This window comes from Ictalurus furcatus, chromosome 2 (assembly GCF_023375685.1).
Source record: "Ictalurus furcatus strain D&B chromosome 2, Billie_1.0, whole genome shotgun sequence".
Classification (NCBI taxonomy): domain Eukaryota; kingdom Metazoa; phylum Chordata; class Actinopteri; order Siluriformes; family Ictaluridae; genus Ictalurus; species Ictalurus furcatus.
Window position 1 is genome coordinate 19,652,663 of NC_071256.1, and position 17,714 is coordinate 19,670,376.

The 17,714-nt window shown below is 38.3% G+C and overlaps 2 protein-coding genes across 2 annotated transcripts; one reads left to right on the plus strand and one right to left on the minus strand.

Annotated features, from left to right (window-relative positions):
* Positions 1 to 269: 269 nt before the first annotated feature.
* Positions 270 to 7,636, minus strand: rps15a (ribosomal protein S15a). Its single transcript, XM_053652323.1, has 5 exons — positions 7,565 to 7,636; positions 6,549 to 6,686; positions 5,196 to 5,275; positions 4,964 to 5,049; positions 270 to 405 (listed from the first exon to the last, which is right to left on the minus strand). Exons 2-5 carry the CDS (start codon positions 6,679 to 6,681, stop codon positions 312 to 314), a joined length of 393 nt encoding a protein of 130 aa, XP_053508298.1. The 5' UTR covers positions 6,682 to 6,686; positions 7,565 to 7,636; the 3' UTR covers positions 270 to 311.
* A 357-nt stretch (positions 7,637 to 7,993) lies between these two features.
* Positions 7,994 to 16,704, plus strand: c2h17orf75 (chromosome 2 C17orf75 homolog). The gene is made up of 10 exons (XM_053652324.1): positions 7,994 to 8,294; positions 8,780 to 8,854; positions 9,594 to 9,719; positions 9,953 to 10,081; positions 10,178 to 10,235; positions 10,320 to 10,439; positions 10,875 to 10,939; positions 11,139 to 11,278; positions 15,125 to 15,228; positions 15,935 to 16,704. Exons 1-10 carry the CDS (start codon positions 8,074 to 8,076, stop codon positions 16,151 to 16,153), a joined length of 1,257 nt encoding a protein of 418 aa, XP_053508299.1. The 5' UTR covers positions 7,994 to 8,073; the 3' UTR covers positions 16,154 to 16,704.
* The last annotated feature ends 1,010 nt before the right edge of the window (positions 16,705 to 17,714 follow it).

Below are 17,714 nucleotides of genomic sequence, written 5' to 3' on the forward strand. Positions count from 1 at the left end.
TCCAGAACAAACTTTTTCAACCAGAACCACCAAATAACCATTTTCCTAACTGTGTAGAAGACGAGTATGTTTTAACAAGCATATAAATATTCTTAAACAATACAGGTGTGCAAATATTTAAAGAGGCGCTCACCATTTAGGAAATTATTGAGAGGGTGTTGTACATGAACTTAAGTCATGTATAAAGTAACATTATGGCCAAAATGAACAGAAATCAGAACATGTGATTCCTTATAGGTTTGGAAATAAATAAACACACGAGCATCTGGTCCATTGAAAATGTCTTTTTATTGGTCGGTGCTTTTACAGGTTTAGAAAAAGAACCCTAGGATTTTGCCTCCTGTGTGTTTTCGTCTGGCCTCTTCGTGGTCCATGATGCCAGCTGAGGTCGTCAATACAATGAACCTGCAGAATAAAGAAAAATAAATAAATAAAGCTGTACCATTTTAGAGCTTACTTGCAAAAAACCCCAACCCAAAACACATTCTCCATTAAATGTAAAAAAACAAAACAACAAAAAAACGGCACTACTGCAAACTGCTGAAATGAGAGAGAGGAGGAAAAAAACGAGGTAAAGTTCCAGAAAAGTCAGCGAGTGTGTGCCGCTGCTGTTGCTTTTAACGTCGCACCGAGTCTCGTTAAATATCAAAGCAAGCTATTTTCCCGGCCAATGAAAAGCACTTAAGAGAAAATGAAGAAATAAACTGCTGCAAATCAGCACCAATTGAATCAATAACCCTGAAAGTAGACGGGAGAACGAAAATGCAGCGAAACGTAATGGCGAACGGGCTTGGAATATTAAATCAGCCTCGCAGATATTCAATTAGTTTCTACGGCTGCGGATTCATAAAAAAGAGAGAGAAAAAAAGAAAGGTCAGGCTGAAGAAATACATTTACATTTAAATCCAGGACGAGCCGCGCGACAGTTAAATGCGTCTGATCAAATAGCCAAATTTGGACATTAAAATAAATAAATAATAAAAACCCAGTCCTGACTGCCTCCGGGTAAAACACAAATTACACACACATCACAGGTTTAATGTTAACGTACAACTGAACCTTTTTGTATGTATCAGGGAAAAGTAGGGCTGGGTGACCGATATAACGTCGATATCGTGATAGACGATTACGCGATACATTTTTCTGAGATATCGGTGGCATGGTGATGTATTTGTCTACTTATTTTTTACATAATTACAAACTAAACTGTACTGAATGGATGCTATTGATTTGATGCAAGTTTTTAAAACTTAATCTTCTGCGTCTCTGTAGGCATTAAAGAAAAGCATAGTCAAACTTTAATGGCTTTTGAGAACATTTTACTACTGTTTTGCAGATTTTTAGCTAAATTATACACCGTGATACGCATCGTGTATCATAGAAATGTCCTCAAGTATCGTGATGTGATTGTCATATCACCCAGCCCTAGGGAAAAGCTTAATTAAAGTAAGATGACAAAAAACAGATTTAATCTTAATAATGGCAAATAAGCACCTGAGAACCAGATTAATTTAATTGGATTGAGGGAGAGATCTCGAGCCTGTTTTTGTGCCTTTATAGTAGAAGGTGATATGAGAAAAAACTCACCACACATAAAACAGAAATGTTTCACAAACAGCAACGTCACGAACATTAAGAACGCTCAGTAACATTCGAGGTCATGACTGAACACAACATGATTCTCAAAGGCATGATGCAAAGGTTTGCTTACAAATGTCCAGCAAATACAGTAATGCTGCATTAACCTTAATAATACTTATCTTTAACAATGAAAAATTATTTTACCATTAAAAAAAAAATATTACCTGAGCTGCTTACAGTCTGTTTGTAACGGTTTATTTTTTATTTAATAAAAAGAAATGACATCTTAGAAAAGCGTATTGAGAGTCCCGAGATGGACTTTTTAACGGCTAGACCTACCTCCAAACTGTCCTTAAATTTATATAAGTTCGTATAAAATTAGCCTAAACCGCCTACCCAAGGCATACTCAAAGTAAAATTAAAGCTGTTCTTGAACCATTTGGAGTGCATGCATGGTTTTGGTCTCTTTTGAAAAGTGACACTGAAGTCTTCCCCCGAGAAGTCAGAATCACTGTATGTGCTACTGGTATTGAGTAATAGAAATTTGAACACACTGAAATAGAAGGCCCCCCCATGCCTGCAGATGACTACAGCCGGGAGATATTAGCTGGAAAACACAACTGGACCACAGCATGAACCCTTTCCTAATCCAAGTTCAAATGTGATAATACCAAAGAAAATTTATATTTTCCACATTTTTTAAGGGCATGTCCAGGCATTTTACCAAAATCACCTTTTGGAGACTGCAAAGGGCCCTTGGTAACCATGTACACATCAAGTACACATACCTAGGATAAAAAGGCTACTATTCGATTTTTCTCGTAATTTTGGGCACTAATGAAAGGTGACACCAACAGCGATCATATCACATGTCCGGCAATATACAAAATGGATATTTATATGTATATTCATAATTGAAACCTGGTTTTAAACTGAAGCATTGAAACTCACCCAGGAAGCAGCACATAACTTTTCAGAAATTCATTGGCTATTGAGCTTTTCAAGAAGGAAAGGGGGAAGGCACTTCCCTTCAGCACAGACTCTCATTGACTATTGAAGGCTATGGACAGCACCCGAAAGCTCCTATTGGTTCAAATGAGGTGTCAATCGAAAGGGCAGAGTTCAGTGACCATTTTGAAAACTAACGATAGGAATATTCACGGGAATATTCACAAGCGAACTGAAGATGGTAGTGGTTAAGACGCTGGACTTCTGATCGGAAGGATTAGTTCATTAGTTTCAATCCCAGCACTGCCGAGCTGCCACTGTTGGGCCCTTGAGCAATGCCCTTAACCCTCAACAGCTCAGTTGTATGAATGAGATATCTATCTATCTATCTATCTATCTATCTATCTATATATATATATATATATATATATATATATATATATATATATATATATATATATATATATACACACACATACACACACACATTTTATATTTATATATATATTTTTTATATTATATTATATATATATATATATATATATATATATATATATATATATATATATATATATATATATAAATAAAGGGCTGCACAATTAATCGGATATTGATCGCGATTTCGACTGCCCATGATTACATGAACATAATCGACTGCGATATTGACGTTTAAAGTTCATCCTCCGCTCATAGAAAACTCCACCGTTTCTCCACTCAAATCAAGCGCTTCCTACACTTACAGCGAATTACATAGAGCGGCGCAGGGCTGACATCATTTCATAATGCCAAAACCCAGAAACAGCGTTAACATTTTAGCGCTCAAACTGCCAATTCCTCTGCGAGCTCCAGCGCTTGCGCGAGGGGAAATCATGACACTAGCTAACATGATGCTAAATGGCACTACAGAGGTTGTCGGGGACATTAAACCTCATCACGCCGAACGGGAAAAAACTTTGCAGATAAACTCAGGGCTCTACAGCGCAACCATTTCACTCACACTTGCGACTGAAGTACTTTGTGCGACTGTGAATAAATATTTATTCGCACCGGTGCGAGTGACCTGTTCGGAGTTGTTTAATACAATCAGAATAAAAACTACAGGAAGTCCAAAATGCATCTACACCACGCAACAATTACTTTCACACTGCTTTTCATCTCCTCAGTCAACCGAACAAGTGAGGAAATACTGCAGAGAAGCCATTATGATGACGAGTAACACTGACATCATCTGCTTCTCTCAACTTCCCGATCTCACAACCGCCACCTTTTATTGATCCCGCACTATGTTCCTAAATTCTGTCATAATTGACAAGCTCAAGTTTTCTCATGCCTACTTGTGTGTTATATTGTGGCACATTAATGCTACCATCTCTTAAAAAAACAAAACAAAAAAACCCTAAACTTCAACTGTGTTCCTAAATTTTTGTAATCTCCTAAAAGAAATTGTCTTGCGTCTCTCCTCCTGTAAACACTGTTACTGCCTTTTCTGCATTCGTCCAAATTGTTTTCATTTAGTTGCGTATTTTCATTTGGTCGATGGTATTTTTACTTATCCTATATTTTGGGTACAATTTTATTTATGTTTTGCTTCTACGAGATGATGCACTTTAAGGATCAGTCTAATTTTATGTAAAGATTTCTACATTAGCAGGAATGTAGCACAACATGGAGGTGAAAGCAGCGGTCTGTTTATTTAAATGTGAAAGTACAATAAAAATATGTTGTCACTAAAATCAATCAATAATGGTGATGAATAATCGAGATCTCAATATTGATCAAAATAATCGTGATTATCAATTTGGCCATAATCGTGCAGCCCTAATATATATATATAGCCAGTTAAATAGTTGTCAGAAGTGACATTACAGGTCTAGAAATACTTCAAGAACAACTTAAACTTCTTACAACTTCTACGCTGTCTCGGCTTGCAAAGGAAAAATTATTTAACACGAGCACTTTGTCAGTAAAGACGTCTTTTCTACTCTACAGGAAGACATGCACAGCTATGATCATAGCTACCTAAACACTCGCTGTTATGGTAATATCAGCAGTTCGCACTGCAAGCAATTCAAAGATATTTCAAGCTGTTACAGAATCAAATTCTTATTTCACATCCGATATTCCGATCCAGTAGACGGAGATCAGATATCGGATCGGGACCGTCTTTAACTCAGACCATATACGTTATGAAATGTTTCCTTCCGTTAAATCCACTGCTCCACAAACCCACAACGGCACACAAACAAAAGCTTAGATTCCATACCCCATCCTGCTACAGGTAAGGAAAGACAAACGAGAAGTGGACGAAGTTCGAACACTGCGTTGTCATTAATCTGCCTATTTAGTAAACTGGTATGGGGCCCTCATTCTATTCATTAGGTTAGAGACAAAGTTATGTTCAAAACACACACAAGCAGGTTACACACACACTCACCCGAACTGTCTGGATGGAAGGAGATTGTTCTGCCACTTCTCCAAATCCTTCAGCTGCACGTCAAACCTGGGGCTGATCACGCCGCACTGATCACAAACACAAGACAAAAGGTTAGATACGAGAGGGGGAAAAAAGATTCCTTAAAAAAAAAAAAAAGTTGAACAAACTTCAGACACAGATGAGCCTCAGTTACGTTTAGAGAAAGAAAAAAAATAATTAAATAAACCCTCACCTTGTTCAGCCTGCCTGTGAGGTTCACAACGATTTTGCCTGCTCTGTGATCATCAATGATCTCAAATTCACCAATATAACCTAGAGAGAGAGAGAGAGAGAGAGAGAGAGACGCCACCATTAGCACAGAGCTTCCAATCCCATCTTCTCAAGCCATGAAAGGAACAAAGTGGCAGTTCTGAACCTTTTAAATCTATCACCTGGACCACTAGAATACATAAAGGACAGTGCAGTAGGCTGTAAAAAGCATCACTTTAGCCCTATTCACATGGTATTAAATACACACCAGATCCTGTGGTCATTTACCATTGTACAGGAGCTACTCTGATTTTATTTCTATCTAGATCGGCAATGTGTGTTTTTTCCGTCCTCCTTTGAGAAAATCTGTTTTTAACCAAACTCAGCTCTCGTCTTCTCATTTAAGCCTTATAAGACATGTCCGTTATTTTTTATGCGGAGATCACCTGCCATGTAATGAACGGCGTGTGATCATTTGACCACGTGACGCAAACATCCAGGTTCGTAGAAAATACAACTGTGCTCCTCCAGTGCTCATCCTATTGCTGCTCAGATGCAAGTCTCATCAATTAGGAGACTGTACAAGGAGTTGTTTATTACAGACCCTGATAAAACCAATCCGAATAGGGCTTTATACTCACATTCCTTAATAACGTCACATTTTTGATGTTATTCACATTAAGAGGCATCCAGAAGCGATGAAGTCCATGTAGTCTAGCTTTAATGGTGCTTTCACTCTACAACTAATGCAACCATGAGGGTAGTGGTGCCTCAACGGTTAAAGCTCTGGGTTACTGATCAGAAGGTTGGGGGTTCAAGCACCGCCAAGCTGCCAATGTTGGGCTCTTGAGCAAGGCCCTTAACCCGCTCTGCTTCACGGGGCTCTGACCCCAACTTCCTAACAAGCTGGGATATGTGAAGAAAAGAATGTCACTGTGCTGTAATGTATGTGTGACAAATTACATCACTCTACTCCATATCTACGTTCTGTACAAAGACAAATGAGAAACGGTGGCCGTTTTAAACCCATGCAGGGGAGGAAACTGTATTGACACGACAATCAAATGCCCTGGCATGTTGATACCTCCAAATTTCAACGCACTTCAACAAACAACAAACGCAGGGCAGTTTAAAACACTAAATACAGTTTGTTTAAAAAATAATATTTTTTTAAATATTAAACCGTTCCCCACGTTTTACAGCAATTTCCATGACAGGTGCCAATACATTTGGTGTTGATAGCAAATAAACATTTTAATGCTTTGGTCTAATGGTATTGCTACAAATGGTTTAAAGTTAAGGAACATCAGACAAATGGAAGCTGATGTTCGCTCACCGTGCTTCATCATGACAGTGAGGAAGCGCACAATGACTTTGGAGCAGGGCCTGATGAGAACCTGGCGCTTGCCGCGTTTCTCCGCATTGTTGATGCATTTCAGCGCATCGGCAAGGACGTTCATGCGCACCATGATGCCTGCAAAACACCACACACCCCCCAGAAACGTTAAGTATCTAAGTCAGTGCAATTTTCTTGGGACAGCAATAGCAAAATATCAGCTATAGTTATACATTTTATATACATCAAATTTTACAGTGGGTGCCAATAATTCTGGAGCACCATTACTTTCTCTAAAGGGAACCCTACTCTCTAAGAACTCCAGCATACACCTTCCTCTAAAGGTCCTTGCGTTCTCACTGCTCTATCATAACACACTGGGAGAGAAACAATAGGTTAATTAATGTATATACTGAATCACGTGACTATCATGATAAATATTCATGACAGGAGTAAAATCTAGGTCGATGATTGACTCGGATCGGATACATTCGGCTGCAGCAATATACCACACTTTTAACGCCACTTTAATCCCTCGGGAAGACATTTTGGTCTTGTTAGATCCAATAAAACAACCTTGTTTAGATCAGGCCAGAACACGCCATTTATATACAAAAAAAAAAACCCCGCGTTTGCTAACAAGCTAATTCCATTAACGTTAGCTCTCAGGCTAGTTAGCAACTTCTAAACACACTTGGTTCATCCAAATAAAATATCAGTACCACTAAAAAAAATATTAATCTCTACCCGGTGATAAATAGTCACTTCCTGTTTGTTCACCACCACTGCTAGAGCACAGCACTGAGAATTTAGCTTCACTATCCAGCAGTATGTACGACCTGACAACTATTGGGCAAAATAATGACTTATAAGGACACCATAAAATAAAAATAATCACAGATTCAGACGATACTGTGGTTTATAAAGGACATCCGGTGATTAAATACACGGAACAACCAAAGATGACTTTGATATAAAAGGGATTTTATGATGAACGTATGAAGCTTCTGTCTTACCGGTTCTGCAATATGGCGGAAAGAGGGAGGAAGGAGGAGCGCGAGGTGCTTAGGGGAAAAACTAGCTCTCGCGAGAACTCGTGAGTTTCGTAGAGGAAGACCGAGTGTGTATATAAAAAAGCGAGCGCCGCCTAGAGGTCTGGAAAGTTATTATTATTATTATTATTATTATTATTATTATTATTATTATTTAAATATTACTATTATTTTGTTTAGACGATAATGGTGCAACAAGAATGTACAATACTATTTCATATGACTTGTTACAAACACATGCATTATATTTTAATTTATTATATAATTTTGTTTTATTTTAAATCACCGTCTCTATAACAAAAGTAAACTGGAAGTTAAGAAGGACAAATCGAAGAATGATTGCTGTTTGTTTTCACTGCAAAAATATCGGTTGGTAAAATAGTTAAATAGCTTATAAATCTATATATAAAAAAATTTATGAATGTGATTACTTCATAGTTTAAAAAAAAATCTACGTGGGCTGCGAAGAGCGCATGCGCGAAATTATCCCGGAAATGAAGCGCATGCGCAGTGTGGCCGACGCAAGTGGTTTAGCGACAGCAGCGATGTTTACATCTCAGGCTTCTTCTTTCCAAGAGTCCATAGACGTAGAAGATAAAGATGCAGACTTCGATAGCGAAGACCTGGCCGCATATGGACAGAAAATACAGCAGATTAACTGTTACTATTCTATATATTATTATCAAAGCGCGAGGTGAGAGGTTTTTTTGTTTTTAACTCCACTGTGTGTACAGTATATGAGGATTGGACACATGCGCATATTTGTAATAATTTAACAATTTAATGTGCATTACATGTCATCGTATGTTTGTTCTACATGGTTTGATGGAAAATACTTATATTTTATTCCATAATAATGTTGCATTTAATTTGTTTGTGCTTTGTTAGGAAACAATACATTGAAATCTATCTATCTATCTATCTATCTATCTATCTTTCTTTCTTTCCATCTATCTATCTATCTATCTATCTATCTATCCATCCATCTTTCTATCTATTTACAGGCTGAATTGTTTCTCCCCCCAAATCTAAGAATGACAGAAATGTCCGAACTATAAAATAAGTGATGTTTTTTTAGGTCGCCAGATCTTCCTCATACTAACCCGTACAAAAATGGTATCATTGTTCATTAATTTCTATTGTATTAATACCTTAATTTATATATTCCTAACTATCCAGAGGTGAATCTTCTGAGGAGAGTGTATCCTGGAGCCAGAGGAGAGCCGACTCCACCACGAGCCAGGAGGACTTTAGGTAGATGCCGTGTGTCGCTTTATCGTCGTCCTCTCCGTCATTCTGAACTTGTTCTGTAATCTATGTCTGTTTCTGTGTGAACTTCTATTTTTTCAGCCATTTTCTCCTCAGTTGAGTGCAAAAGTTTACAGACCCTTAGTGCAAAATAAAGAAAATTATTTGGTAACAAGAAGATATTTAGTGTTAAATGTTCCTTTATGGTCACAAGTAACAAAAATGACTAATTGAGTGTAAAAAATGATATTCAATCTTTGTCTTTATGGCTTCAACCTCTTTTGCATCCTCTGAAGAACTTTTAGATAATAAAATTATACGGTTCATGTTTTATATCTGGCAGATAAAACAGGTACTTTTCCCCATTTCAAAAACCAGGGGGGTCACAAAAATTTGCACTTAATCTATCTTTACATCCAGCTCTCTATTAGGCCTGCACAACATATCAGTTATTAATCATTACCACAATATTAATCTTTGCAATTCTGTCTTCTATGCAAGTGAAATACTCTATAATTATTTTTACTTGTGTGCTGTAAATATGATGGTTAATTTCACAGATTCCGGTTGCTCTGCAGGACACTTTGCTCTCATCCGCTTCCTCTTCCATCCACAGATGACATGGTGCAGATCCATCACAGCTTCTTTCACTCTTCTGCTCCTTCATTTCCAGCTTCACTGTCAGTCCTTTTTTTTTCCTTCTGCTCTCCCTGATAACCAAACTCCCGCCTCTTGTCTGTTGTAGTCTAACCCTATTGGACAGCAGCCTGCCATCAGAGGCGGAGCCTGAGCTGCGAAGCTACATCTCGCGCAGATTGAGTAAAGGAGCCCTGCTAGGTGGCATGGGCAACATCGCTACGGTGGAGCTGAGGTAAAACACACACGTGTTTATATATTAACCCGGGACACTTACTACACACCAGACTCAGAGGCCATGCCTCCTTCACCGAGACTGCCTCAGGGGCCAGGCTCCTTCACCGAGACTGCCTCAGGGGCCAGCCTCCTTCACCGAGACTGACACAGAGGCCACGCCTCCTTCACCGAGACTGACACAGAACCCACCCCTCCTTCACTCATCCTGTGAATCGTGTGTGTGTTTTGCAGTCTTCCCGAGCAGGCAGTGGGGTGTTACTGCTGCTTCCTGGAGCAGGAGAAATCTCCGGAACAGCCCGAGGCGAATGGTAACGGCTGGGTGGTTTGTCTCCTCGGAGGCTCCGAGAAAGGCCTCAACCTATATCCTTAATCCACACATGAACACGGACAAGCTGCATGGAGGGATTTGTTCCTTATTATATTTTCATGCATGTCAAAGTTCTTTAACCTGCTAACGTTCAGAATCGAACTGGATAAGTACGTGCAGGGCCTCCAGAGCAGCCTGACGCCTGAAGTAAGATACAGGTCTATAATTTTGTAAAGGGATATTGCAGCACATCAGTATTTTAAGACTGTTTATTGTTTCTTCACGTGTTAGATGCAGAATCTGGAGTCGGAGGTGCGGCCTTATCTGAGCCGCTGGTACGAGGAGTCCGTCATGCACATCCACCGAGTGGTGCAGCTGGTGCAGGCCAATATCGCCTTCCTGCTTCATGCTGTAAGGAACGACTCCAGTACTTAAAACTGCATGTTTGAGCCAAAATCTGTGACTGCAGATGTAGAAATGACTGATTGAGATAAATTTAAATATAAGATGCACACATGAAGTAAGAGAAGAAAAAATGTTTAGATGCTGTACAAGTACAGGGGTTTCCTTCAGTGAGAATTAGAGACACACAGGCCACACCTTCTTAACTGAGACTGTCTGACACAGGCCACACCTTTTTTGTTGTGTCTGACAGGCACACAAACCACGCCTCCTTCACTGTGACGGTCAGGCATATTGAGGTGGCTGTATTAATATTACAACCTAGTAGAACGGTGCAGTGCATTGTGGGTCCATAAGAGGGCTCCAAAATCTCCAGCTCCAAATCCAGCAGTACATCTGTACTTTTTACTGTCTCTGTTGTAAACAGCTCTCTAATTTCTGCAGGCGTTGAGTCACACTCATGTGGAGGTGACCGGAGGAGACGAGAGGACCAAGATGGATGTGGCGAGGTGCATTTATTTGTCCTAAATACACCCAAACCCTGACGTTAAATGACCCAACATTCAGATTGCATCTATTTTCTCATGTCACTCTCAATTCCCTGTAACCCCATGTAGCAGGGTTGTGTGTGTGTTTATGTTTACGTTGTACAGATATTTGGTTGATCATCGAGCGTGACGTATGGGGGTGTTTTTATTTCTTTCTTAGGTTCATTAAAGCGGCGAGTCTTCAGGGTCTGGTGCAGGAGGAACCGAACACTACGTCGCTGTGTAAAGCCATTTCTGAGGCCTCGCACTCGGACCTGCTTATCGACTTCTCCGGCGGAGAGACGGTGTTCACCAATGCAGGTTAGCATTCTGAATCAGAAATGGAATGATAAGGTCTATAATGAAGTGATGTGAGATCTGAAACTGAATATAATTTACATAAAAATGATCTTTGATCTTGACACCAAAGGGCATCAGTTATCAACTGCAGTTGTTGCATGATCGAATTACCATTTAACTTCTTATTTATTATTATTTTTTAAATCTACAATCAAATTGAGTGCAAATTCCACCTCCTCCATGGAATTCATTTAACCTTCGCAATGTGACACTTTTTGTTCTCGCTATAAATGACACTTCCTAATTTGCCTTCCTAATTTTGTCATAAGGGTGTAGAAACTGTTGCACTTGATTACTTGGTTACATGGGCGTAACCACGCATTCTTTGGGGGGGGGGGTCGTGTCCTCCCCAATGTTGAGGAAATACCAGTCTGTCCCCCCAATATACAGTAGAAAATATTTTCTATATGTCCCCCTCTAATGAACCCTGCCAACGGATCTGCCTTTTCTTCATCTGTTCTATTTATTTATGTCTATTCCTTTTTAATATATTTCCGTTTGTTAAGGAAAATTGGTGTGTGCCCTCCAGTTGTACACTTGGTTGCGCCCATACTCAACGCAAGTTCGTTGATATATTTTAGCAGCTCAGTCTGTAAGAAATGGAGACAGCAGCCAAGCGTAGAAAAGTGCAGCAGAGCATACAAGCTTTTTTTCAGACAGTAAGTAACTTGGATACCTAAATAGTAGGTAACCTTAGCTTAGTATAGAAGGCATCATACCATGGCTTGGTTTGTTCTTAAGAACGTCAATTAACTTTTGATATTTGCACACCCACGAAGTAGGCTAGGCAAACGTCAGTTCCAGTTTTTGACCATTAACGTTACATTCACTTGCATATCCTCCCTCCGAGTTCATTGTGACAGACTGTTATAAATGCAAGTGAAAGTGAGGAAAGTTGCATAGCATTCCTTTACACTACATTTGGGCTAAGGACCACTAAGTGATTTTACAAATATAAGGCTCAGCATAATGCTGAGATGTGCTTGCTTGGCGATGAGAGATATGGAACTAACGTCTGAGTTGTGGCCATATTGTAGCTATCCATTCAGAACTAGTTATGGCAGTTTGTGTTTAGAATTAAGAAAAGAAAACACCAATACCCTTTACATAGCTAACGTTTCAGGTCACCACTATATATTTTTGTATACTTATTACATAGCAAGCTAAACAGCATGATTACATTAACATAATAAATGACACCAGTTACACAAACAGAATATTCAGTTTATCAAATTAAAATGATCATCTAAGTCAGTCATTGCTCTTCTGGGAAAATAATGGTACCTGGTCACAATGCAGGCAGCACAGCAGCAAGACAGTGAGAGGGAGAGGCAGGCTGAATGCAGTGGACATGCAGATGATCAGGTGACAAATTGTGTTGTGGACAATGATGCAGTTTAGTAGAGCACATAGCTACCTAGCTTAATAGGTACCTTTGTAAAGGCACTACAGGCATCTTGTGCCTTTATTAACCATCTTGTGTTTGGATTACTGTAGTTTTATGGATCCTATTTGAATCTTAAGGTCAGCATACTGCAGTCTATTTAACTGCAATCATTGATTCATTGGTGATAAGATGCAGTTATTTCAACATTGCATATTATGTTTATTTCAGGAGACTCGCAGGGATGTAGGGACAGAACCAGACAGAGAGAGCAGTGGTTTAGATCAGTTCTTAGAGGAGCTTGGTACCTGCCCACACCAGCCCAATACCTGTTTCATTGAGACTCAGTCCCTAACAAAAAAGACACTCAGATTTCAGCAAAGTTGGTTTAGACAGTATACATGGCTTCATTACAGCCCCTTGTTGAAGGGCGTGCTGTGTTTTTACTGTACCAAATATTTTGGAGCTCAGAAATCTTCTCTTTTGCCTGTAAGGCTGATGATGCTTTTATTAAAACTGGATTTAGCAACTGGAAAAAAGCACTCAAATGGTTCTCTCAACATGAAGACAGGGATTGTCATTCAGCGGCGATAACAACACATTTGCGCCGCAAACTGCCTGTCAGTACTCAACTTTCGTCTTAGTTACAAAAGCAGCAGCATATGGCCAGAAATAGTCTCTTAAAGATTGTGGGTGGGATGATGTGCTTGGTAAGACAGGGTAATGCTTTCAGGGGCATGACAACAAAGAGGGCAACTTCCACCAGGTGATTAAGTACAAGGCAGAGGGTGATGAAGAACTTACGAGCTGGCTTCAGCAGCACAATAATTTCACTAGCCCAAAAATTCAAAATGAGCTCCTTACTATTATCAGTAACACAATTATACGTGAAATTACAAACGAGCTTCAGTCGTTGCCAGTGGTTCAGTATTCGCTTATAATTGATGGGACACAGGACACAGCAGGAGTTGAGTCCTTCTGTCTGCATTTCATTGACAACAACAATTTTCAACCAAGATAGACACTGATGCCAACGCTCATTCAACACTCACATAATTTAATTTACAACAAGATTATTCATAACTTTGCTTTTACCTTTGTTGTCTGTCAAGGTTTTTACTTTTATTTTTTGTACAAGTCATTCATTCACATTACACATTTCAGTGTAAATGCATAGACTTACTTTAAGATAAATAATAAATATAAAGTTGGACATCTATTGGAAGTCTATTGCCATTTTTTTTTTCTTTTATAAAGGAATAAGTACAGCATTGGTTGTTGTAGTCACATCGTTTACATAAACATATTTTGGATATGTAAAAAATATGGGTACATATTTTGGATATGTACCCATTAGAAGTTATTCTATTTGCTACTACTGGAAAATCTACTTGGCAGGTGCGATTTCTTGCATTTTAGCACCATCTAGTGGGTCTTGTTGAAATAGACAAATATTTTAGTAAATTAACCATTTCTTATGTTGATAGCGTTTTCACAACTTTGTAAGAGGTGAATCGGAAGTAGCCTGCTTGCATGTGTCTTTAAGATTCTACATCTTTGTATCACATTCTTAGAAACTATCCTAAAATGTTTTTCCCTTTGAACGCCTTTGCTTGGAAGCATCCGTGGGGAAATTGTATTTACAACATATATATATATATATAGTGGTGAATTTAGTTTCATAGGTAGCCATCGTTTCTGAGTTTGTTTAAAAGTCGTGATTGCGTGTTTAAATGTTAGCGTGTGTGGTTTGCCTGCACACATCTTAGCTCGCCTCTACTTGGTGTGGTAGGTTATGGAGCAGAGAATACATCTGCCCACAGGACGTCCACAGCACCCCACAATTTCCCCATGCTGTGGGAGCTTCTATCACTCAGAAATCACGTGAATTCAAACGGTAACTGTAATCCTAAAACTATGTTCGAAATATGCAAATTTTCAGTATCAAACTTTGGACGTTGGGGGGGGGGGGGGTCCTTATGCCCTTGCTCGGTTATTTAAGTCTGTTCAGATCTGCTTTAATGTCAATAGGCACTCTGTAAAGAGCACAATGTAAACAATGTTATTACGTAAGTATACATTACAAGTTTTATTGAAAATGTTTTATCATGATAAGAACGCTAAGTGCAGTAAAGTAATTATATGATATAAAAAATAATTATTCAGGTGACAAGACTTACACACACACACGTACCAAAATGTGTTTACCTGTAATTACACTTTCCCACCACTAGGGTGTATACTATTAAAGTGTATACTATTAAATATACTATATATGTAGTATGTTAGCAGTATTATAGGTTTAAATGTACACATGCTCTCGGACACAAGAAAAAAAACGATACAAAAAATACTTGTGTGCTCATACTTTACGCGTGATGCTGCACGCATGTGTGAGTTATAAACGTTTGTTCTGTTTTCAGTGTCTAACCGGTTCTGTGACGAGTGGATCCAGGCGTTTGTGAACGCAGCTGAGCGTTTTAACCCGTTCCTCCTGCGCCAGATCCTGGAGAACTTCAAGCTGAAGGTGTGTCTGTGTGCATGTGTGCGTGTGTGTGTGTTTGCATGCACAGCGTTACTTCATAGAACAATAGAGAAATCTTTAGACAGGTTAGAAACAGGACATGGTGAAGAGCGATTATGTGTAATGACAAAAATTAACATTTACAGTTTCCTGATTTTAGTATGATGGGAAGGCACATGTGTCAGTCAGTTTCAAATACACAAATACTTTTCAGGATGCTGTTTGCATCCCCCATGGTTTCTGATCGAATGACAGAAAATGTCAGCAAACAAATAATCACTTAACCCTCACAAATGAACAAGTGAATCTGCCTTACTAAATTTGTCCTAAGGGCATACAAACTTTCACACTTATATAATGTACAGCAGTTTACATTATATCGGCACACATCTATGATCAGAAGCAAAGAAACAAGAATAAATAAAATAAAAATACACAGAAAATAAAAATCTCTGACAATAGGTTTACATGTAATGACACCGTTCCACCACTAGAGTATATAGTGTTGATATAGTGCTGTATTTGTTATATTAAATGTTACTGAAGGATGTTATTAAAAAGTGATGGACTATTGAACTGTGATGTAAAATATGATCTGGTCTCTGGATTGAATTACATCATGTGACTTCTGCTGATCTAAATGTTTTGTGTGTGTGTGTGTGTGTGTGTGTGTGGAATGTTTAAAAAAACCAAACAAACAAAAAAACAGGCCATCCAGGACATGAACACCCTGAAGCGCTTTATCCGTCAGGCAGAAATGAGCCACTATGCTCTGTTCCGCTGCTGCCTCTTCCTGCAGAGCTGCGGAAACAGAGACGTGCTGCTACAGAACGCTCGAGCCGAACACAGCGGCCTTTCCGAAGCCTGCAGCATCATCCGCGTGCTGGAGGAGTTCCTCAGCGAGCAGGCTGTGGTCATGGCGCAGTGACGCGTCCCAGCTGGATCAGGAATTGCCCTCTGTGCTGATGTTGACGGTGCAGTGAAGCAACGTGGCCTGCAGGGGGCAGAGCGTAAATGAAATGTTATCCGCGTACATTCCTATGTTCCCTGTCACGCTTAATCCTTGACTGTGAATATAAATTTTGCTCATGTACTAATCCAGGGTGAGTGTCGTCCAGTTTGATCTTGTATACACACCCACGTCTAATCATACACACCTCTGATCACATCGTCACTTTCTTCAAACACTAATAATGAAAAATTGTAAAGCTTATTAGCAGAATTTTCCCATCTCTGTGCTCACTGATCACAAGCTGACATAAGTAAGGGTTATTAATTAGTTTGTTGTGAATTTTGTGATTATCATCATCACTGCTCTGTATAGTGAATTTAACCGAACGAATGAAATGAAGTTTTTTTTTTTTTTTTTTTTTAATGTTTATTATTTTGTGTTTATTCTTCTCTAATGAGACACTGTCTATCTGTGTGTGTCTTAGTGAACTTGAATGTAACTTACTGTGAATAAATACACATAAAATATTTTGTCAATGTGAAATGATTTTCTACATGTGTATATATGGGTTAAAGGTGAAAAATCATTTCAGAATGGTACAAAAAAAAGAAGAAATTTGCGTTAAAGTAACGGCTTTACACTGGACAGTTGTTGGTTTGTTTCCTAAACAATTCTATTCTCTTTGTAATAAAACAATTCACATGGGGTAAACAGATATCCAACCTATTATTAAGTGAATACAGGTCTTCTACTAGAACTGCGTCCAAAAATAAATATCCCCCAAATAACGTACAACATCCTGAAAGAATCTAATTTATTTATAGAATGAAATTCGGTTTAAGTTAATTAAACCGAATTGCATCCCATCACTATTTCTAGATTTAGTACTCGAGTTTGTTTACTAAGTCTAAGAAAATGACAAATTACATAAAATTATCAAAAATAATAAAATAAATTGTAGATTTTATAAATCGTATGATGTTCTGTGCTGAATATTAAAGCTAAATTGTCTGCCTCATTATAGCTTTTTAAAATTATTTTTATTATAAAAATAACTAACAAACCAGCATATAGTATAAAATTATTAAATAAACCCATTATTATTATTATTATTATTATTATTATTAATAATAATAATAATAATAATAATAATAATAATAATAATAATAGTTTTTTTTTTTTAAATCCATGTTTATTTAAAACAACAGCACTTACTTTATTTGCCCCGTAGAGGGCAGTGTGATACAACAAATCTCTCCTCTACATGGTCTTCAATCTAAACGATGTTGTTTTTTTGTTTTTTTTTCAAAATATTGAAAGAACAAAAAGCTGTCTTTGTTCAGTTGTGTATTTTTGTCTTTATAAATTAGACACTAAAATGGACAATAATTGAAGTAAAACCTGATCCTCTTAGAGATTGAGTTGCTCTTGGTGTTGATTGTTAGCATGAAATCAAGCCTTTTATACTTTTTCTTAAACCTTTCCTCCTGACCTTAGACATCCAATCAGAGCTCGTTAATGAGCTGCACCTGATGCC